Source organism: Mandrillus leucophaeus, unplaced genomic scaffold (assembly GCF_000951045.1).
Source record: "Mandrillus leucophaeus isolate KB7577 unplaced genomic scaffold, Mleu.le_1.0 Scaffold57, whole genome shotgun sequence".
Taxonomy (NCBI): domain Eukaryota; kingdom Metazoa; phylum Chordata; class Mammalia; order Primates; family Cercopithecidae; genus Mandrillus; species Mandrillus leucophaeus.
In genome coordinates, this window is record NW_012106141.1 from 4,526,399 (window position 1) to 4,546,199 (window position 19,801).

At 36.9% G+C, this 19,801-nt stretch overlaps 1 protein-coding gene and 1 long non-coding RNA gene across 3 annotated transcripts in view; one reads left to right on the top strand and one right to left on the bottom strand.

Moving 5' to 3' along the window:
- Positions 1–19,801, top strand: part of LOC105552655 (chromosome unknown open reading frame, human C3orf67) — a 323,025-nt gene that overhangs the window by 197,475 nt on the left and 105,749 nt on the right. For both annotated transcript variants that reach the window (XM_011998358.1, XM_011998359.1), the window contains exons 8-12: positions 8,897–9,033; positions 9,709–9,871; positions 11,260–11,379; positions 12,499–12,621; positions 15,298–15,632. In XM_011998358.1, coding sequence (XP_011853748.1) covers positions 8,897–9,033; positions 9,709–9,871; positions 11,260–11,379; positions 12,499–12,621; positions 15,298–15,632 — 878 coding nt within the window. The remainder of the gene's footprint in view (positions 1–8,896; positions 9,034–9,708; positions 9,872–11,259; positions 11,380–12,498; positions 12,622–15,297; positions 15,633–19,801) is intronic.
- LOC105552654 overlaps positions 1–19,801 on the bottom strand; it is a 223,044-nt gene that overhangs the window by 166,965 nt on the left and 36,278 nt on the right. The window lies entirely within an intron of this gene.

The following is a 19,801-nucleotide window of genomic DNA, read 5'->3' on the forward strand; positions in this document are numbered from 1 at the left end:
CTTGCACTTCCCAGGTGAGGCGATGCCTCGCCCTGTTCAGCTCTGGCTGGTCGGGCTGCAGCAGCTGACCAGCACCGATTGTCTGGCACTCCCCAGTGAGATGAACCCAGTACCTCAGTTGATAATGCAGAAATCACCTGTCTTCTGTGTGGCTCGCGCTGGGAGCTGGAGACTGGAGCTGTTCCTATTCGGCCATCTTGCTCCACCCCCTCCTCTAGTTTCTTCTTTATACTTTTCTGTATTTTAAAAAATTCTAAGACTTGCTATAAAATTAAAATATATTTCTCTGTTTAATATCAATATTTGTAATTAAAATATGTAATAAGAAGGAAATCCAGAATTATTTACAAAGTAAAGTCTATGTATAGTTAAATATTAAACAACTTTTTAGTTTATGGTTTAATAGGGAAATATATAATATATGGTTATCTACACTATGTCAGTATGAATTTTGAGATATTTTAATTGAACTGAATTTTCAGATACTTTTTCACTACTGGTGAATTCGAGGCTATAATAATCAATACACTCCACCAACCCCCAAGACACTCTTTCTGTGACATCACCCAGTTTTTACTTTCAGCACAGCATTTATCGTTACCTGATATTTTCTTATTTACTTGATTGCTTCCTTCTTGCTGTCTCCCCCACTAAAATGTAAGCCTGAGAACTGCAGGGTCCTATTTATTGTTGTATTCCTGGCACCTAGCTAAATGCTTAGCCCTTACCAGGAGCTCAGTAAATATTTGTTGATTAGGTGATTAAATGAATGAATGAAATAATAGCCAAATAATTTGAGCAGATTAGGATATTTAGCATTAAATCATCATCATTATCATCAGAGCTACCATTTAGTAGTTGTTACTGTGTTCTAAGCACTGAACCCTTTACATAGTTTATACATTTAATCCTCTCTCACACCCTCTTATGTAGATACCATCATAATCACCCTTTTTATGATTGACACATAGTAATTGTACATATTTATGGGGTACAACATGATATTTCAATGCATGTACACACTGTGTAATGATCAAATCAGAGAAGTTAACATATCTATCATCTTAAGCATTTATTGTTTCTTGGTGATGAGAACATTTGAAACCTTTCTTCTAGCTGTTTTGAAATATACAATAGATTATTGTTAACTCTACTCAATAATCACCATTTTGTAGGTGAGGGAACTGAGGCTTGCAAAGATCAAGTAGTGAGCAGTGGGCCTAGGATGTGACCAGGCAGGCTGGTTTCAGAGGTGCATTTTTAACTGCTGACTCCCTTTAAGCAATTTCTCATGACCATAATAGTTTTAAGCATCATCTTCCTGGGAAGCTTTCTTCTCTTCTTCTTCTCTTGCCCTATTTCCAAGCCCAAATGCTGGAAATTATCTACCACAGCTTGTCAATAAGCTGTGCTAGTTATTCAAAATGGAAAGTTTTCTTGAAATGATAAACTTGTTTCCCTAAAAAAAAAAGTTTCTTTGCTCATTAAGAGTAAAGAAAAAAAGGAGGCTAATTCTGACTTTTTAATAAATTAAGAGTTTATGAAGAAAAGCAATATCCTGTGCTTTATTACTTTTTATCTTGTCTAAATATCCTAACTTTACACACAAATGATATTTATACACTGTCTAAGGTCCTACTCCAGTTCAGAGGAGAAAGAGATCTAATTTTAGTTTTTAATATTTGATTACCTTTCAAAAAGTGTCTTAAACTTTTTATTAATGAGGTAAGGCTAAGTTCTGGTTTTAATTATTTGCAAAAGTTGAAGACATTTTAATTGCCTAGGGCCCTTCCTGCTGTAGTCATTTGCCTATTTGCTTTCCTTTTCATTGTGCTTCCTGGGTTTACAGAATGACAGTCCTCCAACAGGTCTAAGAAAGTTTTCAATTAAAATACTTTGCATTGGGCATGCACTCTCAAATGAGCCACAGTTCCCCTACATTCTGCATGTGCCTGTTTGCCATGTGTGTGTTACCTGCCTGGCACTGAAGCCACTTCAGTTTGCCCTGCTCCCTTTTCCTTGCCCTCCCCGGTCCCCACAGCCCTATTTTTTTCCCTCTGAAAATGGATATTATGGTATTGTGTTCTGTGTTGGATTCCTCATAAACCCTTTTAGTCCTTATCACATGCACTTAATTATCATATTTGTGCAGTTTTGATACTTATGTATACAATCATTAATAAACCCAGTTTTTCAGATAGCAAAACAAACATTTTTAGTTAGATAGCTTTACAAAATTGCATAGAAAATAAGTGGAAGAATTGGAAAATATGGAAAGAATCTGCTTCAACGTCCTCCTGATCCACAGAGGGCATCATCATATGTAATTAAACACACACACACACACACACACACAGAGGCATTGGGGTGCTTGACTTCTGAGCCCCTGCTCGGAGCATGGACAGATCTCTAAACATTGGAGCCTCAGTTTCTTCTTCTGTAGACATGGAATCATAATACTGCACAGGTGACTGGAAATTGCAGAGAGATTGAGCGTGTATCCTGATATCCATCATCCTTTAAGTCTCAAGTTGAACGATATTTCTCTGACCCCAAAGACTAGATACAAAGCTCCTGTTAAACACACTTAGAACCTTTCGGACTGTTCCTTCATAACTCTTATCACAGCTATAATCATATAGTTGCTTATAAATTACTTGCTTTAGCATCCATCTGCCCCGTGAGACTGTGAGCTCTTTGAAGGAGGTGACTGTGTCCACCTTACTCCCTGCCTTACATAGTACTAGGGCAATACATGCCCAATTAAGTGCCTGGTCACTGCTAAAGGTGTGGCTAAAGCAGGGAATAAATGACTGAGAACAGACTTGGTAAACTGTTAAATGCTATTCATGATAGAAGGTGTTAATAGCATATTTACTAGGTATTAATAACATATTACTCCCTACTGGGCACAGCATTTAACATGTTACATGCATTGATTCATGTGCTGTAACAAAAATGCCATGACTTCAGTACTATGATTATCCCAATCTTACGGATTAAGAGGTGAGGCTTAGAAAGGTAAGTACCTTGTCTAAAATAATACTGCTGTACAAGATCAGCCTTTTTTGTATTTGTTATGTTCTTAATAACAATTCACATATACTACTACAATGAAAAGTAATCCAATTCAAAGTCTGGACTTTTGGTACCAGCTTTAATTCTGATTTGATTGTTAGGTAATAGATGTAAGTCTTGAGCATGACCCCTCAGTGATTAGAGATGAAAATTCAGCAGGTTTTTCTGGTTAAGCTTTGAAAATCGTGCAAATTTAAATGACTATAATAATTAGAACATTGTATCTTGAGACAAAAATGAATGTTTATTTTTCTAAAAGACAATTAGAGAGTAGACCCTCAGGTTTTACAATCTAACTACAAAGGCATGTACCCCTCAGTAAAATAGGAAAATAATTAGTGGTAACATCTCTGACCTACACTAAGTTCATTTTCCACAAACCCAAGGAAATGAAATGCCTAGAACATGACTTTAATCTAATCTTGATTTTTAACCTTATATTATGCATATTGATATCAGCTCTTAAAAGAGTTCCTTTTAGAATTCAAAAGCATGCGTTTCTGCTTGTAGTTTTCTTTTATTAAGATTTTTCTCATTATGGAAACTTTATCTCTTCTACTTTTTATTTTAGAAACCAAAGTTCTAAATTACTTTTCTTAGTAGGTGTTAATTAGGACCTGATTATGGTAGATGCATAGCACAATACATGTTTATAGAGATAATTGTGACAATTAATATGATTATACACAGATTTATTAAAGTGAAGCAGGATTTAAGAATTGGTGTGTTCATTATAATAACAAGTTTAACGACATCTATTAAAGAGATGCTAAATAGTGGAATATTGGTATACTTTGTTTTGTGAAAAATAAAGTGTACCAAATGTGCAAAATTTTTAAAAATAAACATTAATTTAAATATACTGTGGTAGATTCCTCTTTAAAGAAATTCTATGGTAGATAGGATTATGAAATATAGAATGTCTGTTTTCTCTGATTTGGGAATGATAGCATTTCAGGTGTGGGTGTATCTTTAATAGACACTGGGTGTCCACTAGTAAGCAAGAGATTCCTCTAAGAAATTTGAAGTATTTAGTTTTAATTTTGTTAATAACTATGAACTGGTTAATATGTTCATTTTGTCAAATTTTAGTTGGAATTGTGTCAGTATGATTTCTAAAATACTCCCTCCCCACAAAAGTTACTTTTAATTTTTAATTTTCCATAATTTGGTGAGATTTATCCATTGTCTACAATAGGCTAAGCTGGGTTCAGCTGATGGAGGTACATACTGTGCCAAATTAATGGTCTTTCTACAAAAGAACTTACATTGGTTGAGGGGAAACTTGCTTATAGCTAAAGAATATGAAAAAACATCAGGAAATTGTTCTTGTAAAATATTTGAACAGAAAAATGACCCTTAGCTGAACATTGAACTCCCAGGATTGGAAGAGGGAAGAAAGGCCGTGTGCTGGTACAGAACTCCCTCCCAGGCCCCCACCATGTCCCATAGAGCCCTTCATTACTCTCCACAGCCATTTTTCTCTGAGAAAATCAATGTTTGAGAACCAAATGAATAGTCTAGAATTTGTCCTACTCAGTCACAAAAGGCACAAATATTGACTGTAATAGATTTTTCCAATTGGTCTGGAATGTGAGTGTCATTTCTTCCTATTGTCAATCGTGAGAGACTGTTTTGTTGACTCCAATTGAATATAAATGGCTGGTTAAAAAAAATACATATGCACACATAGCCAAGTCTATTTGGTCACTAGGAAATTTCATGTGTAATCCAAATAGCATCTGATTGCAGTGCCATAGCACTGCTACTGTTGAGAGCGTCATCATTTATGAGAACATCAATGTTTTGTTCATTGTTATCCCTTCTCTCTCATCCCTCACATCCTGGAGTTGCCCAGACCTGCCCAGACTTCCTTTTTGATGCACACATAAAACCCCCAGGTAGATTTCTCTTAAAATGAACTTCAAACCATAGTTAGACATATTTGAATCATTTAATCCAACTTCCCTTCTGACTCATTTCATTTAATGAATCATTCATTTTGCTCAGCAAGGAACTATTATGTGCCTATTCTGTGTCAAGCACTGGACTAGGTGCTGGCAGTTCAGGGTGACAAAAGCAGGCCACTGAGTTTATATCTACTGAAGCACACATTAATTAGAGAATCCCATGGACATGTGTAAAAGTTCAATTCTGACAAGTTCTATGAGGGAAAATTTATGAAAGAGCTTATATTGGAGGAACTTACCCTAATCAGAAAGGTCTGCAAAGACTTGTCTGAGGAAATGATATGTATAAAGGTCAAGAGGGAAAGGAAAAGCCTTCTCACCATGAACAGCATACACAAACACTCTGGTAGGCAGGAAGAACTGAGAAGGCCCGTCTACCAAGAGAGCAAAAAATGAGAGGTGTAAGATAGACATGTCAGAACATGCAGGGTTTTGCGGGGCAATGTTAAGAGCCTTCGTCTTACTCCTGAGAGCAGCAGGGAAGCCATTGAAGAACTTTAAGTGAAGGAAAGGAAATGACTCAATTAGATTTCTGTTTGTATAAAACCTCTCTGGCTGCATTTTGGAAGAGGGATGGCATGGGGCACCGGAGTGGACACAGTAAGTCACGTGAGAGGCTTTGTCATCATCCAGGAGGAGGAGGATGGTTTGCTTGGATGTCAGTGCTGGTGGAGGAGCTGGAAGGAAGCGGACATGGATTGGATATGGAGAGATCAGGGGAAGGTGTCAAGCATGACACCTAGGTTCTGACTTTTCAAACCGGATGGATTGTGGTACCATTCATTAGACCATGTTTCCAGTTTGAAGTGCCTTTCAGCCACTGAAGAGGAGCTGGTAAAGAGGCTACTGGATATAAGGAGTAGAGCTCAGAAGAGAGGACGAGGCTGAGAGATATAAATTAGGGAGTCACCTGATGTCTGAATCTGCCTTACAGCATCCAGAATAGCTATCCAGACTTCCTTTAAGTCTCAAGTTGAACGATATTTCTCTGACCCCAAAGACTAGATACAAAGCTCCTGTTAAACACACTTAGAACCTTTCAGACAGTTCCTTCATAACTCTTATCACAGCTATAATCATATAGTTGTTTATAAATTACTTGCTTTAACATCCATCTGCCCCGTTAGACTGCCTGCCTGACAGCGTCCAGAATAGCTATCCAGACTTCTGCTTCAACACTTACCTGACAACATCTAGAACAGCTATCCAGACTTCTGCTTCAATACCTGCCTAAATGCATCCAGAATAGCTCTCCAGACTTCTACTTGCGCACCTGCCTGACAGCAGCCAGCATAACTATCCAGACTTCTACTTGAACGCCTGCTTGAAAACATCCAGAACAGCTATCCAGACTTCTGCTTGAACATCTGCCTGACAGCATCCAGAATAGCTATCCAGACTTCTGCTTGAACACCTGCCTGACAGCAAATTTGGCATAGCTATCCAGACCTCTGCTTGAGCACCTACCTGACAGCATCCAGAGTAGCTATCCAGACTTCTTCTTGAGCACCTGCCTGACAGCATCCCGTACAGCTATCCAGACTTCTGCTTGTACACCTGCCTGACAGCATCTAGCATAGCTATCCAGACTTCCGTTTGAGCACCCACTTTACGCCATCCAGCATAACTATCCAGACTTCTGCTCGAGCACCTGCCTTACAGCATCCAGAATAGCTGTCCAGAATTCTGCTCAAATGCCTTCAAAATGACAGAAAATTTATCACCTCAACAACCAGACGTGTTTAGAGAAACATGACCCTTGTGTTGGACTAAAAGCTTCCTGAAGTAAATTCTTCTCATTAGTTCTGATTCTGCCCTTTAGACAAATGGAATTTCTCTCCTACCTAATAGGGCTTCCAGAATTTCAAGAAAAATAACATGGTTTATACTTCCTCACCACTTCAACATCTACCTCATGTCTCCTGTTCAGCAAAAATTGTTTCAGTTCACTTCAGCGATCTAGCCCCTGCCTGTATCTTCAGATTTATCTATTACAAACACAAAAACAGACCCAAAACAGACCCATACATATACACACTACTTCCACTCAGACCTAAATATCTAGATCTTGCTGAGTATAGTGTATTTTCACAAACCCATGTGTCTTTTTTTAACACTGATGCATAGAAGTGGTTTTTAATCCCCCCACATGTAAAATTATAGCTCTACAGCAGAGGCTAATGAGACCAACTAGCTAGCTAGAGGAATTTTTGCAGGGAGTAGGTCAGACAGGACGTGGCCAGTAGCTTATGTATGTCCGGGACCGGTGGGCAAATGTGGACTTACTTGGGACCATCATTGTAATATTCAAGTTGGTCCTGTCTTACAGGTGGGTCACAGCAGAAAGCTTTCTAGGTAATGGACAGAGTTTTGAGTTAAAGGCCATCACCCTCACCTGCCCTGTTAGTCAGAGGGGGCTAATTGCAGTCACAAAGAACCCCTCAGTTGTAGTCCAATCAGGAGTTCCTTGGGAAGCCTTTTATGTGGTCATTCAGGGACCTGCATCTAGTGGCTTCCCTGGAGCCCTTAAAGTCCTCTACAAGATCTTCTGCATCTTGTCAGGAGGCGAGGGAATAGAGAGCATGTGGGATTCTACTGGGAGTTTTGGGGGCCAGGAAATGGCTGAAACTTCTCACAGTTCATTAGCCAGAATTCAGTCCCATGGGGCCGGGTGCAGTGGCTCACACCTGTAATCCCAACACTTTGGGAAGCCAAGGCAGGTGGATAACTTGAGGTCAAGAGTTCGAGACTAGCCTGGCCAACAGGGTGAAACCCCATCCTACTAAAAATACAAAAATTAGCTGGGCGTGGTGGCGTGTGCCTGTAGTCCCAGCTACTCAGGAGGCTGAGGCATGAGAATCGCTTGAACCCAGAAGGTGGCGGTTGCAGTGAGCCACGAACATGCCACTGCACTCCAGCCTGTGTGACAGAGCAAGACTCTGTCTCAAAAAAAAAAAAAATTGGTATTCAGTCATGCGGCCTGTATAACTGCAGGGAATGCTCAGAAATGTAATTTAGCTGTGTGTGCAGAAAGGAAAGCAGCAGGATTTGGTGAGCACACCTGCCCTATCCTGAAGGTGACACTGTTTTGCTCTCTTTCTCCCTAAAACCTTCAGGGATTCCTTGTTGCCTACCAAATTTAGAATAGGCTCTTCACGTTTTAAGGCTCTTTTCAGTATGACCCTAGCCTCTCCTTCCAGCAAAACCAGCCACTTCCTGACCCCCAGATACACCCTGCCCTTCCCTTCTTCCATGCCTTTACGCCGGTACTTTCTTCTGCCTAGGGCATCCTACATCTCTTATTCTTGAAATTGTATCCATCATTCTGGGTCCATGAAGAGGTCACGTATTCTTCATTCCCACTGGTCTGCCTTACGCTGGTGACCTGTTTACTGGTCTTGTCCCCCTCTCCAGGCTCCATTTTGTGTCACGGACAGCCTCTAGGAAATGCCTGAGAGAGTACTCAGTTAAATATTTGTTAGGTTGAGTTGAATAACTTTATTTAAATTATTTCCTTAAAGAGAAAATAAGATGTATTTTTAAGTAGCTTTTCCCTTTTTTTTTAAAGAAAAACTTTTTGGCAGTGGTTCTAAAATGATGGTGAGTATAAAAATTACTTGGGGGAACTTATTAAAAGTACTGTGATACCGCCAAGATTCTAATTCTATACATCTTGTATCTCTGATGTTGGGCCCTAGTATCTGTGCTTTTAATAAGTGCTGAGGGGGGAGGGGAGAGGGGAGATTTGGATCCTATGGCACCTGGACTGGATTTTCAGAAAGATTGCAGTGTGATGTTTGTCATTACACCCATTAATGGACTGTTATTACCTTCTTTTAACAAAACAGATCAGTTCATTAACAGAGGAACAGGTAGTACACGGAACAATAAAAATCAAGATGTTTGTCATATCGCCTTTGGATCCAAAGTTCTTGGGCCACCTCCACTCTCTGGCAGAAGGAGTAACATGAGGATATCCAGCGAGGTAGGAGCAAGGTTTGGAGAGCTTATCTAAGCGTTAGTGACCTGGTAAGGGAAGAGTGTCTTTCCCTTGTAGAGGGAGGGAGGGAGAGACAGACAGACAGACAGACACTACATGCCAAAAGCAGGAGGCTTGAATAAATTTGGAACAGAAATTCTGGATTTTAAAAGACTTCAAAGTGTTTCCTTTTTGTCGTGTCAACATAATTAACATTTTCGAGTATTCTTTTCATTAAATATGTTCCCAAAATTTAAAGGCAAATATAAGTGAGCACATTTTGCTGTCTCTTTCAGAGGAGTTGGATCATAACCAGACACCTTACGATGAACAGATTCTCAAATGTTAGGTTTTTTATTTTTAATTTCCTCCGAATTTCTGACATACGCAGTGATTTTTAATTCGACTTCTACCTACTGAAGATGGAGTGTAGCAAATAGGCAAATTTTAATTTATGTGTCTAGGAGACTTGCATGTCTTCTATTTTATCTCATTATTTTCCTCCTTCCATTTCTAATTTCCTATAATAATTTCCCTTTCCCTCACATCTTAACCTCTTTTCCTCTAGTTTTTTTCTCACTCTTCGTTGGTCCAAATATTATGTTTTCTATATAGCTTCTACAGAAAACAAATGTAGTTGCTGTATTTTAAAATTAGCAGATTAATTCCTTATCTTTACAGACAGTGAGATCCGTTGGGTCCAAAAATAACCGATCATGCCAGCCGTCCACTGTAGAGAAGCGTGTTAATGGTACAGAAATGTCAGCCTTGCTGATACCTGAGTCTGAGGAGCAAGGAAATAAAGAAAATATTCACCACATAAAGCAGACTGTACCTATTCATGGTAAGAAAGAATCATGCATAAAGATTGATAGCTAGTGAAAATAGTGAGAAATGTTCTTGTTAAGATAAATCAGCAGTTATATTCAAGTCTAGTTCTTAAGTCTAGAGAATTGTCATTTAACAATGAAAAGGGTGGTGGATTTTGAAATATATTTGAAATTCTTATATTAGCTTCTGAAATCTATCATTCTGTTTTCTCCATTATTTCAAATTGCTATAATACCCTGTATTTTATTTTATGATAATTGATGCAGAAATAAAATAGCATTCCATTATCACTATATTTTGGAAATGCCATGTGCATTTTAAGTGTTGTTAGCTTGATATTATCTTTTAATTAATCTTTTCCATTTGTAAGGTACTCTTTCTTTTCTCCCACTGATACAACAAAAATAAAATAAACCCTGTAAGTGAAAAAGGATTTTTGTCCCATTTTACAGATAGAGATTTAAAGTCAAGCAAAGAGGTAAAATGATTTGCAGTTTGTAACCTTTAGAAAGAATTTAGACCAGAACCCAAGACTTAGAATTCCCTGTCACTTTTTCTACCCTTACTGATCTGACTTTAGTGAGAGTTGAAAAGGGAGGACATTTAAGTTCATTTTATATTATTTACAAATTAATGATCACTGTCACAGAAAATTTCCCTAGTGGAGTATGAAACTGAGATAAGAAAATGGATAAATAGATATCCAGTCCTAGCTGCCTGTCAGTGAGTCCTTGATCAAGTTTCTTAAATGCTGTGAACCTCAGTTTTCTCCTCTGTAAAATGGGAATGGCATTACTACTGGCACTAATACTAATAATAAACAACAGGTGCCTCAAAGGGTCATTGTGAGGATTCAGGGGAAAAACCTGTTAAGTGCATAATATTGCACCAAGAAATTAAGCATTCAGGAAATATTAAATGCTGCTATGATGATTATTATTGCAAAATTAAATAATGCTTAAAAATTCTTCTTCGGCTTGACCTCAGTTCTCCAGAGCTCTTTTGGAAGCTGCTCTCTAAGCTCTTGTTGAAAGTATAGTTATCTATGCTTCCTCTTTTAAAGGAAGAAGTAATTTTTCTGTGTTGGCTGTCAATTTCATTTTTTAATGTTTTTAAATATACCATGTTGTATGATTAACATTAGTCAAATTACTTTAGCCCTCTATAAGGTTGTATTACCGGAATAAAGTGTACCGGTAATTTTGAAAGCCTCATAAGATCCCAATATTGGAATAGGAATAAATGCCTATGTTCTATGAAGTTGTGTTTTTGATGTATCTTCAGGTTATGTCAAAATTATACATGAATATTCTCATTATAGCAATAATTATATTTACTGAGTTACTTCAAGCCATATAGCACTTTCTGTTCTGGCTTTTGTTCTTTGATATGAAAATGTAGCAGCCAATCTACCTATTATGCATCCACATCCCCCTCAAGAACCATCAGCAGATAAGAATAATAACAGAAGAAGATTACGGTTAAAAAGTACCAGCAGAGAAAGGACAGAGACACCCAGCGGTATGGCACTATTTCAATCCTATCTTATATCTGTATATTATTCAGGGCAATGGAATCTCTCTCTGCAGGTTGTAAATTTCAAAGAATTATGAACCAATCCATTTAAAATATAAATGTCTGTTCTACAAGGATTATGGAAATCAAATTTTCTGCAAAAGAATTGCTCTAGAGCCCTAATGGAGATTTGCTGGATTAAATAGACGGTACCACAGAAATAAAGGAATTCCTATTTTTACTCTCAAAGACTGAATAAATTTAAATGATTGTTTTTGAAAAAAAATGGCCCAAATGTGATACAAATTCCCACTAGCAGACTTTACTAAATTGGAACTTTATTATAATTTTTATGTTTCATTTGTGTCTTTTTAAATTGGGCCCTTTTCAGATTGTTGCTTATATTTGCTGTCTCTCCCGTTGGATTCTTCACCATATGTTAAAGGTTAAACTCTTTGCAACTGGTAAAGCATTAGACAAATATGTGGCCATTATAGTTATTCCCTTAAATATTGGATTTGAGGCATGTATATATAGATAAGTGTACACATATATCAGTCTATCCTGAATCCCACCTAGTGTATCATGTATACATCTGTTAGCATAATTTCTCAAAAATGTAAGATTCCGGGGTTGGCTGAAATTTAGCCTGCTAGGTTTCATGCTTTTTATAAAAGAGTAGATAGAAAAATTAATTTTGCAAGAATGACTTTAGATCCTTTTTCTTAACATACTGATGAAAAAAGCTTGGCCAAAAAGAGTCCCATTTAGTAAGAATGATAATTTAAAGAAAACTCACTTCATTTCTTGTGGAACCCAAGGAAAATAATATAAGATCCTTTAAACATTTTATGGGTTTTGGCATTCTTTTTATCACATATTGTAAAACTTAAATCTAAAATATCCCTGTAAAAGTATCAAAGAATTTTAAGGTGAACCTCTATAAAAATGCAACTTAAAACAGTCTACTGGGAAAAAAAAAACTGCATGTAATTCATATTGTTACCTCTAATTTGCTTTTAAATGATAAAATAGTAAAGTATACCAAAGTAAACCAGTCTTCTAAAATTACTTTTTATAAATTTCAAAAAAAGTAACAGATGGAAAATACTTATCTCAATAAAGGCAACTCTTCAGGAAATAACACGAATGAAGATAAAGCAGCAACTGTCCTCACCACTGTGTCCCAAAAAGAAGCAGGGCTGTTGAACTCCAGCACTCTAGGACCCCAGTCTCCTGATCAATCAGGTTGGCATCTTTATTACACCATATCTGTTAATAATGAATAAAAGGTAAATATGGCAAATATTTCAAATCCCATCATTTTGAAAAGTGGTGATGCAGCCAATTTGCTAAAATGTGTAAGTTTGTGTAAATCTCCTTATTTAACCTCAATTTTATGTCAAACTTTAATGTATGAAAGAGTATTTTTTTATTTTCAAATTTTAATGCACGGGTCATCCTGTTCAGAATGAAAGTTTAAAACTGATGTTTTCCCATGACACTCACCCTCCCCAAAGATGATCAATTGTTGCATTTCTCCAGTCCTCTTTATAATGGAGATGGTTTGAGCTGAGAGCATTGAGCCCATCAACGTATCTTGCCTAGCAGGTGTGTACTACTTTTACAAAGGCAAATTGTTTTTGAGCAAGGGAAAAAAGAAAATAAATGAAAATTGTTTGTAGTTTGTCAGTCTTATTTATGCAATGTTGAAACCTTCATTAAAATGTTAGGTGCAATTAGTGTCTCTAGCATAAATCTGACTGTGTGGAAAAACTAATTAGATGTTTAGGTGATCATTCTTGCATTTATCTTGTTTGCTGCAATATTGTGATTACACAGTAATTTACATATTTTTCTAAGAAAACACACCAAATTATTCATTACAATTGATATGGAAATACTTGAGGTAAAACTGCAAATTCCATAAAAAGCATGTGGCAGTGAGATAATTAGAGTTAGTTTGGTGTAAAACACTCCTTTTACTTTGACGTTTTGACAGTTGATAACATGTTTGGCAATAGGTCATACAAATTGTTTAAGTGCATAATGAAGATTCTTGGTATCTTTTCCTCTGTTTTCTTCACATATCCATATACATAATGCAACCTATTGACTTTTGTAACCTTTATCAGCATTTGTAAAGCACCTAATTTGCTTACAAAGCACCTGCCATGTACCCAGCACCATGCAAAAGGGTTTGCTGTCCAAAATAGGGAAGCCCAGTGAATCTGTTCAGTTCACTGACCCAAAGCTACAGTGACTCAGGTCCATATGCCCCTGCAGCCCTCTGTGAAGGTGGTCAGAAGAACTAAACTCAGCCTGCCATTGGCCATATGCCTACAGACTCATGTCCCTCAATATATGAAAGCTTTGTCCCTACTAGATTTTCTCTAAGAAGTATACATTGATCACCCTTTTTACAGGCAAGTTATGTTATGTAATGGTAGCTGTAAGTTAAGAAACAGATAAAGGCAATTGTGTTTTATTTGTACCATCAAAGTTATTTTTATTAAAGATTTTTGTGGGTTCTTTTGCTTTTGCTTTTGCATTTAGGCTTTAGAGTTGCAAACCTTAGATGTCTCTTGGTTACTTTTATTGTGATCATAAATATAATACGATTCAAGAATCAGGGGTAAAATTACCATGTCTACGTTGTGATTCTGCAAGATTTTACCAATGAAATAAGCTGGAAAAAAAAAAGCAAATTTCAAGAAAAATAGACTGCATTGAGAACATGCTCAACTTTTTCCTACTGTCAGTCCAAAGAAGAAAGCATGCTTTCAATGATATCATTATAAAGATCTGTCCTTTTCAATTCGTCAGGATCATAGAGCTATAAACTCTATCTCAATGTGGTATAAAAGATTGTAGTCTTTAAAAGTTTTTGATAAAATATATATTTCCCTGTAGTGTACAGTATTTTAAAGAAAATGATAATGTGCTAAAAGGTTTTTATATCAAAACATTGTCTCTTATAAATGTAAACATAAAGGCCTTTTTCACCCAGCAGAATCCACTGCTCAGATTAGCAAATATTTCTGTGAATTTACTATTACTTGAAAAATCTACTTGGTTTAGTCTGTGAATTGTCCTGTTTGAATCAGTAGAGTAGAGTGGAAATGACTGCCAACCTTGTCATGCTTTCCTCTCCTCCATGATTTGTAATCTGAATAAAGACCAGATTTTTTTTAAAGAAGCTGGTTAAGTCCTCTGTCCTCCTGCAGTTAAAAGGAGATATTAGTAACTCGATCCCTTAAATTTGGAAGACTTTCCCCCTCTGGAATGTCAAATTAATAAGGTTGTCTTATAAAGAACTTGCTGCAAGACAGGTGATAATTATTTCAGACTTATAAATTTCCTGGTCAGTGTTTCAACTCAAATGGAGAGGAAATGCAAATGAGTTGCCCGTAGCTATAGGCACTGATGTATGGGTTGAATGTTTAGCAGGTTACAAGATGGTCGATAAATTGCCTTGCTTGGCTTTTGCATTATTTGATAAATCTGTTTCAACAACAAGAAATTTTAGCCTAACTACCTGCCTAAAATAACACTTTTGGCCGGGCGCGGTTGCTCATGCCTGTAAACCCAGCACTTTGGGAGGCCAAGGCAGGCGAGTCACGAGGTCAGGAGTTCGAGACCAGCCTGACCAACATAGTGAAACCCCATCTCTACTAAAAATACAAAAATTAGCCTGGCATGATGGCATGCACCTGTAAGCGCACCTACTCAGGAGGCTGAGGCAGGAGAATCACTTGAACCCGGGAGGTGGAGGTTGCAGTGAGCCAAGATCACTCGACTGCACTGCAGCCTGGGCGACAAAGCAAGACTACGTCTCAAAAACAAAAAATAAAAATAAATACATAAAAAATAACACTTTTATGGAGCACTGCTCTAATTTTTGTCATCTTTTCCAACTGTCAGATGAGTGGATCTTTCCTGAAAATGCTGATCACGTTTCATATCTGGCATCCAGCAGAGAGTCTCTACTTCTGGATGATGACTCCTGCCACCCGTCACACCTGTGGCTGGAAGCCAGCAAGAAGAGTGAACATGACCAGCAGGCAGAGGAATCCCAGAGTGTTCCAAAGGACATTTTCACTTTTGCATCAAGACCACGATCAGCACCTCATGGAAAGACTCAGACTATGTCCCCAGAGGAGCTCTCATTTATTTTGGATCTAAAAGAGGATAACAGTGTGACAAGCAGAGACACCCAATCAGAGGATGACTTTTACGGCGGCGACAGCAGTGAAGAGGTACACTGCTTGATAAGTGAAGTAGTCTTGAAAGCACAGTTGTTTCCTTAGCTCCAATAAGCACTAAAACAAGTTGAAATGAAAGAGGGAAAATCAACTGCTATTTTTAAAAATACAACAGATTGCCATGTCAGTCAACAGTTGCATCAGGTTGTTATGGTAACTTTAAACTACTGTCTTTTTTTTTTAATTAACAGTCAGCCAATTTCATTTTTAATTATAGAAACCAGTTTTGGGTTTCTTTCTGTTTTTTCATTTTAATCTTTGAATCACAGAATGAGAAATGATATGCAGTTTAGTGCTATGATAGCAAGACCAGTAAAACACTGAGAACATACTGTTCTAGATCTCTGGGGAAATTGTGTTGCAGTTGCTAAGCATTCTAAATTGATGGTTTTCTGGCTTCCTTACTGCCCTGCCATCTTTTCACCTTAGACCTATTAGGACTCATTATTTTCCATATGGTCCCAGAATTTGAAGAGTTGCGCCAATTCAAGTTGAGATAATGAATCATGGATTAGTGCTGGGACTTGCCTTACAGGAGGTTTTCTATTTGCAATTATTTAGAATACAAATATATCCTATAAATTAGTAAATTCATAAAAAGTTTTAAAATGTATCAAATCAAACTGAATATAGTTTGGAAATATTTGTTTAAAACCTAATTCATTGATAACTTTTTCCCCATATGAAGTGCATTTATTCGTGGAATTTCTTTAGTGTTATTTTTAATGATGGTCATTCATACTTTCTGGAAAAATTTATTCTAAAAGCAGAATGCAATCAACTTTAGAGTTAGTGAAAATGTACAAAGCTTTTCTATATAGAAATTATAGAAATGACTAGAAAACATTTTTATATGCGCCCACAAAATATTTTTATAACTGTAGCTGCTTAAGAATCCTTTTTGGACAGTGAGGCACCGATTAAGTCCATAGCACCAACCTTTGAAGGCAGTTGAGAATATAATGGGATTGTTTAAGCCGTAATTATGGGTTTTTTCAACTTTTAATGAGTTTCTTCAGCAAAGTGCATAGAGGATCCTCTTTTCACAATATTCTTACTTCTGAGTGTGATGAAACAATTAGTCATACCAAACATAACCTACTGCAAATCCTTTTATACATAAATAGTACATTTGATGCTAGCATTTTAAGTGTTGCTGCTGGACACATTTGTTCCTTTCACCTTTAATAACGTGAAGTTATAAAAACATGGACATTTGTCTTCAGCACCTAATAGTGTCCTCATCCCAGCTGATAATCCTTCCATGGTCTAAACTGACTAATTAATTCAGTTCATTTTATGGATAGAATAGGCTCATCCCCTTCCCACATGCACAGCACCATCTTTCTTACTAACCCAAAAGCATTACTCTAATAGTGGACATTTCATGGCAGGTGGGAAATGGTAGTTCTCTGGAAAACTATGAGGGAAGTATTATGGGTAACCCACCCTTTAAACACACTGCATGAAGGACTTACCTATTCCATCTATAGAGAGGCTAAGCCTTTAGAAGAAACAGTAGAACTTCATGGGAAAATGAAGAATACCAGCTCTGAATATTTTAATTTGATATCAGTTAATGCTTTCTTTTGCTGTAGCTACTCTGCCTCTGACATCCTTCAACGTTTATTATGCAGACGTGTATTTATTAACAGCTACATAAAATTGAAAACAAATTTATCATGCATTACCCAAGCTTTCACTGGCAGGGCTGTCTGGTCACCCCTGTGCCATGCCCACCAAGGTGACCAGTAGCATATGGCTAGAGTCTGTGGTGAGACCATCTCATTGCCAACACTGGCACTCGCCAGCCTTTAGTCAAAGCCTACTAAGAGTGGCAGCTGGAGAGAGGGGAGATGCTTGCCACATTATCAAGCTTTGGGGTTTGCTGGTACAGAGACTAACAAGATACAAGCTAAGATACAAAAATAGGACCAACAAAAATGCTAGGCTATATTCAAACAAGTTTTAGCATGTGTAGTGATACCTTCTTAACAAAATTGGGTTTTTCCTTCTTTTGTACTTTTGGTAATTTCTTTTCCTGTAGGATAGCTTCTCCTATTTATTAATTGTATAAATCAATGGGAAATTAGGCTACATATTTACAATGTTTATTTGCATATAGCCTTTGAAGAAAAATCAGTTTAGTTAATTAAGACATCCCTACTATTAATTGCATTATTTTTGAATGTTATATCCTTCTCTTTCTATAATTATACTTCAGGAAAACTTAATGTCAAGTTGTAAATAATGGTGGACAAGTGAATAACAATTATATTATTATGGTTGAAGTTTATAATGTGTAATTAAAAGACTTTATTTGATGTTAGGCCATTGAGTATTTTTAAAGGAAAATTAGATGTATTCAGTAACATATAAACTAGACAAAATCAAATTGTATTATTAGGATAGAAGACAAGTACACATACAATAGTAAAAGCTAATTAAAATTAGCTTTCAGCAATACATTTTCTTTGTAATTGAAGTTGCTAATCATTAATTCACATTTGAGATCTTAGTGTTGGTGACTCAAAAGTATGAATTTTTTGCATATAACCTTACCTTACTCTTTGCTTTTTCATATATTTTATTCCATAGGCAGCCATATATACTAATACTTCTGGTACTCAATTAATTTTGAAGTTGTTCTTATTTGGAAAATGTACTACAGAAACAATATTTCCTAGTGAGCTATAAAATCAAGACTACCACATAAAATGAATTTTTTAGGAAAGCTATTAAAATAGAGTGCCTTTCATATTATTGCAACATCTGAAAGAAACAAAAGCATGCAACTGTTATTGTCTCTATTTTGTGTTTTATGTTGTTATTCCCATCATGGCTTCTAGTGTATACACCTGGTTTTGCAGCTTGAAATCATTAGCCTTATGTTAATATTTTATTATTCCCTTAATTCAAGTTTTCACCTAGAAATGCTACCATTTTTTCCCTGAATTCTGGTTGTGTATCACGTATTGAAGCAGATGTTCGCAGGGCCAAGTAATTTGTCTTGTATAACAGTCCAAATTGGAATATTTGGACCCCCGAAATTATTCATATTTGGACATGAATTATGTGGACTGACTACCTGTAGTGTTCAGATTAACCAGAAGGCTTTTGTATCTTCTCTCTTCTAACTCTGTGGAAGCCTGCAAAGCATACAAACAACAGATTAAAATGGCCGTTTTCATCCACCCTCCCAATTTTCTTGTTGTCATTGCTTTCAAGAGTTTTTTTTAGCAGTCAGTAGTTAAGCTATTTCATTTTATATACTTTTTGTTACCAAATATTTCTGGATTATACTATAAAACACTCACCCAGCATGCTTGAGTAATGATTTCTTTTTTTTTTTTTGAGATGGAGTGTCGCCCTGTAGCCAGGTTGGAGTACAGTGGCACAATCTCTGCTCATTGCAACCTCCAACTCTCTGGTTCAAGCATTTCTCCTGCTTCAGCCTCTCGAGTAGCTGGTATTACAGGCATGCACCACCACGCCTGGCTAATTTTTGTATTTTTCGTAGAGACGGGGTTTCACCATGTTGGCCGGGATGGTCTCGATCTCCTGACCTTGTGATCTGCCTGCCTCAGCCTCCCAACTTGCTAGGATTACAGGCATGAGCCATCGCGTCTGGCCAAGTAATGATTTTTAATTGCTTTCTCACGCACACTTATGTACACACAGTGGAAAGGAGTATTTAGTCCACAGTGGTCTTCTTATATTTCCATGTAGTCTTTAGATACTTTTAAATTTTAGTTTATGTGTTGGGAAAAAATGAAAAGACTCTATTTTGAATATATTGCCTTGCATTTTTATTCCTATGTATTGTGAGTTAGAACATAACATACTCTGTATACCTATCAGGCAAATTAATATTTACTCTGTATGAGTAATCTTTTTAGGCTGTTCACATCTACATGTCTTTGTTATTATCTGTTGAAGCTCTTCTCTGAAAAAGTCACAGGTCTCTTGGTCCTTGTGACTTGGCTTTGCATTGTTACATGCAGATGAAGAAGGTTACAAAATGCTTGTCTAAGCGGACCTAATAGACATCTGCAGAGCTCTCCACCCCAAATCAACAGAATATACATTCTTCTCAGCACCACATCGCACTTATTCCAAAATTGACCACATAGTTGGAAGTAAAGCACTCCTCAGCAAATGTA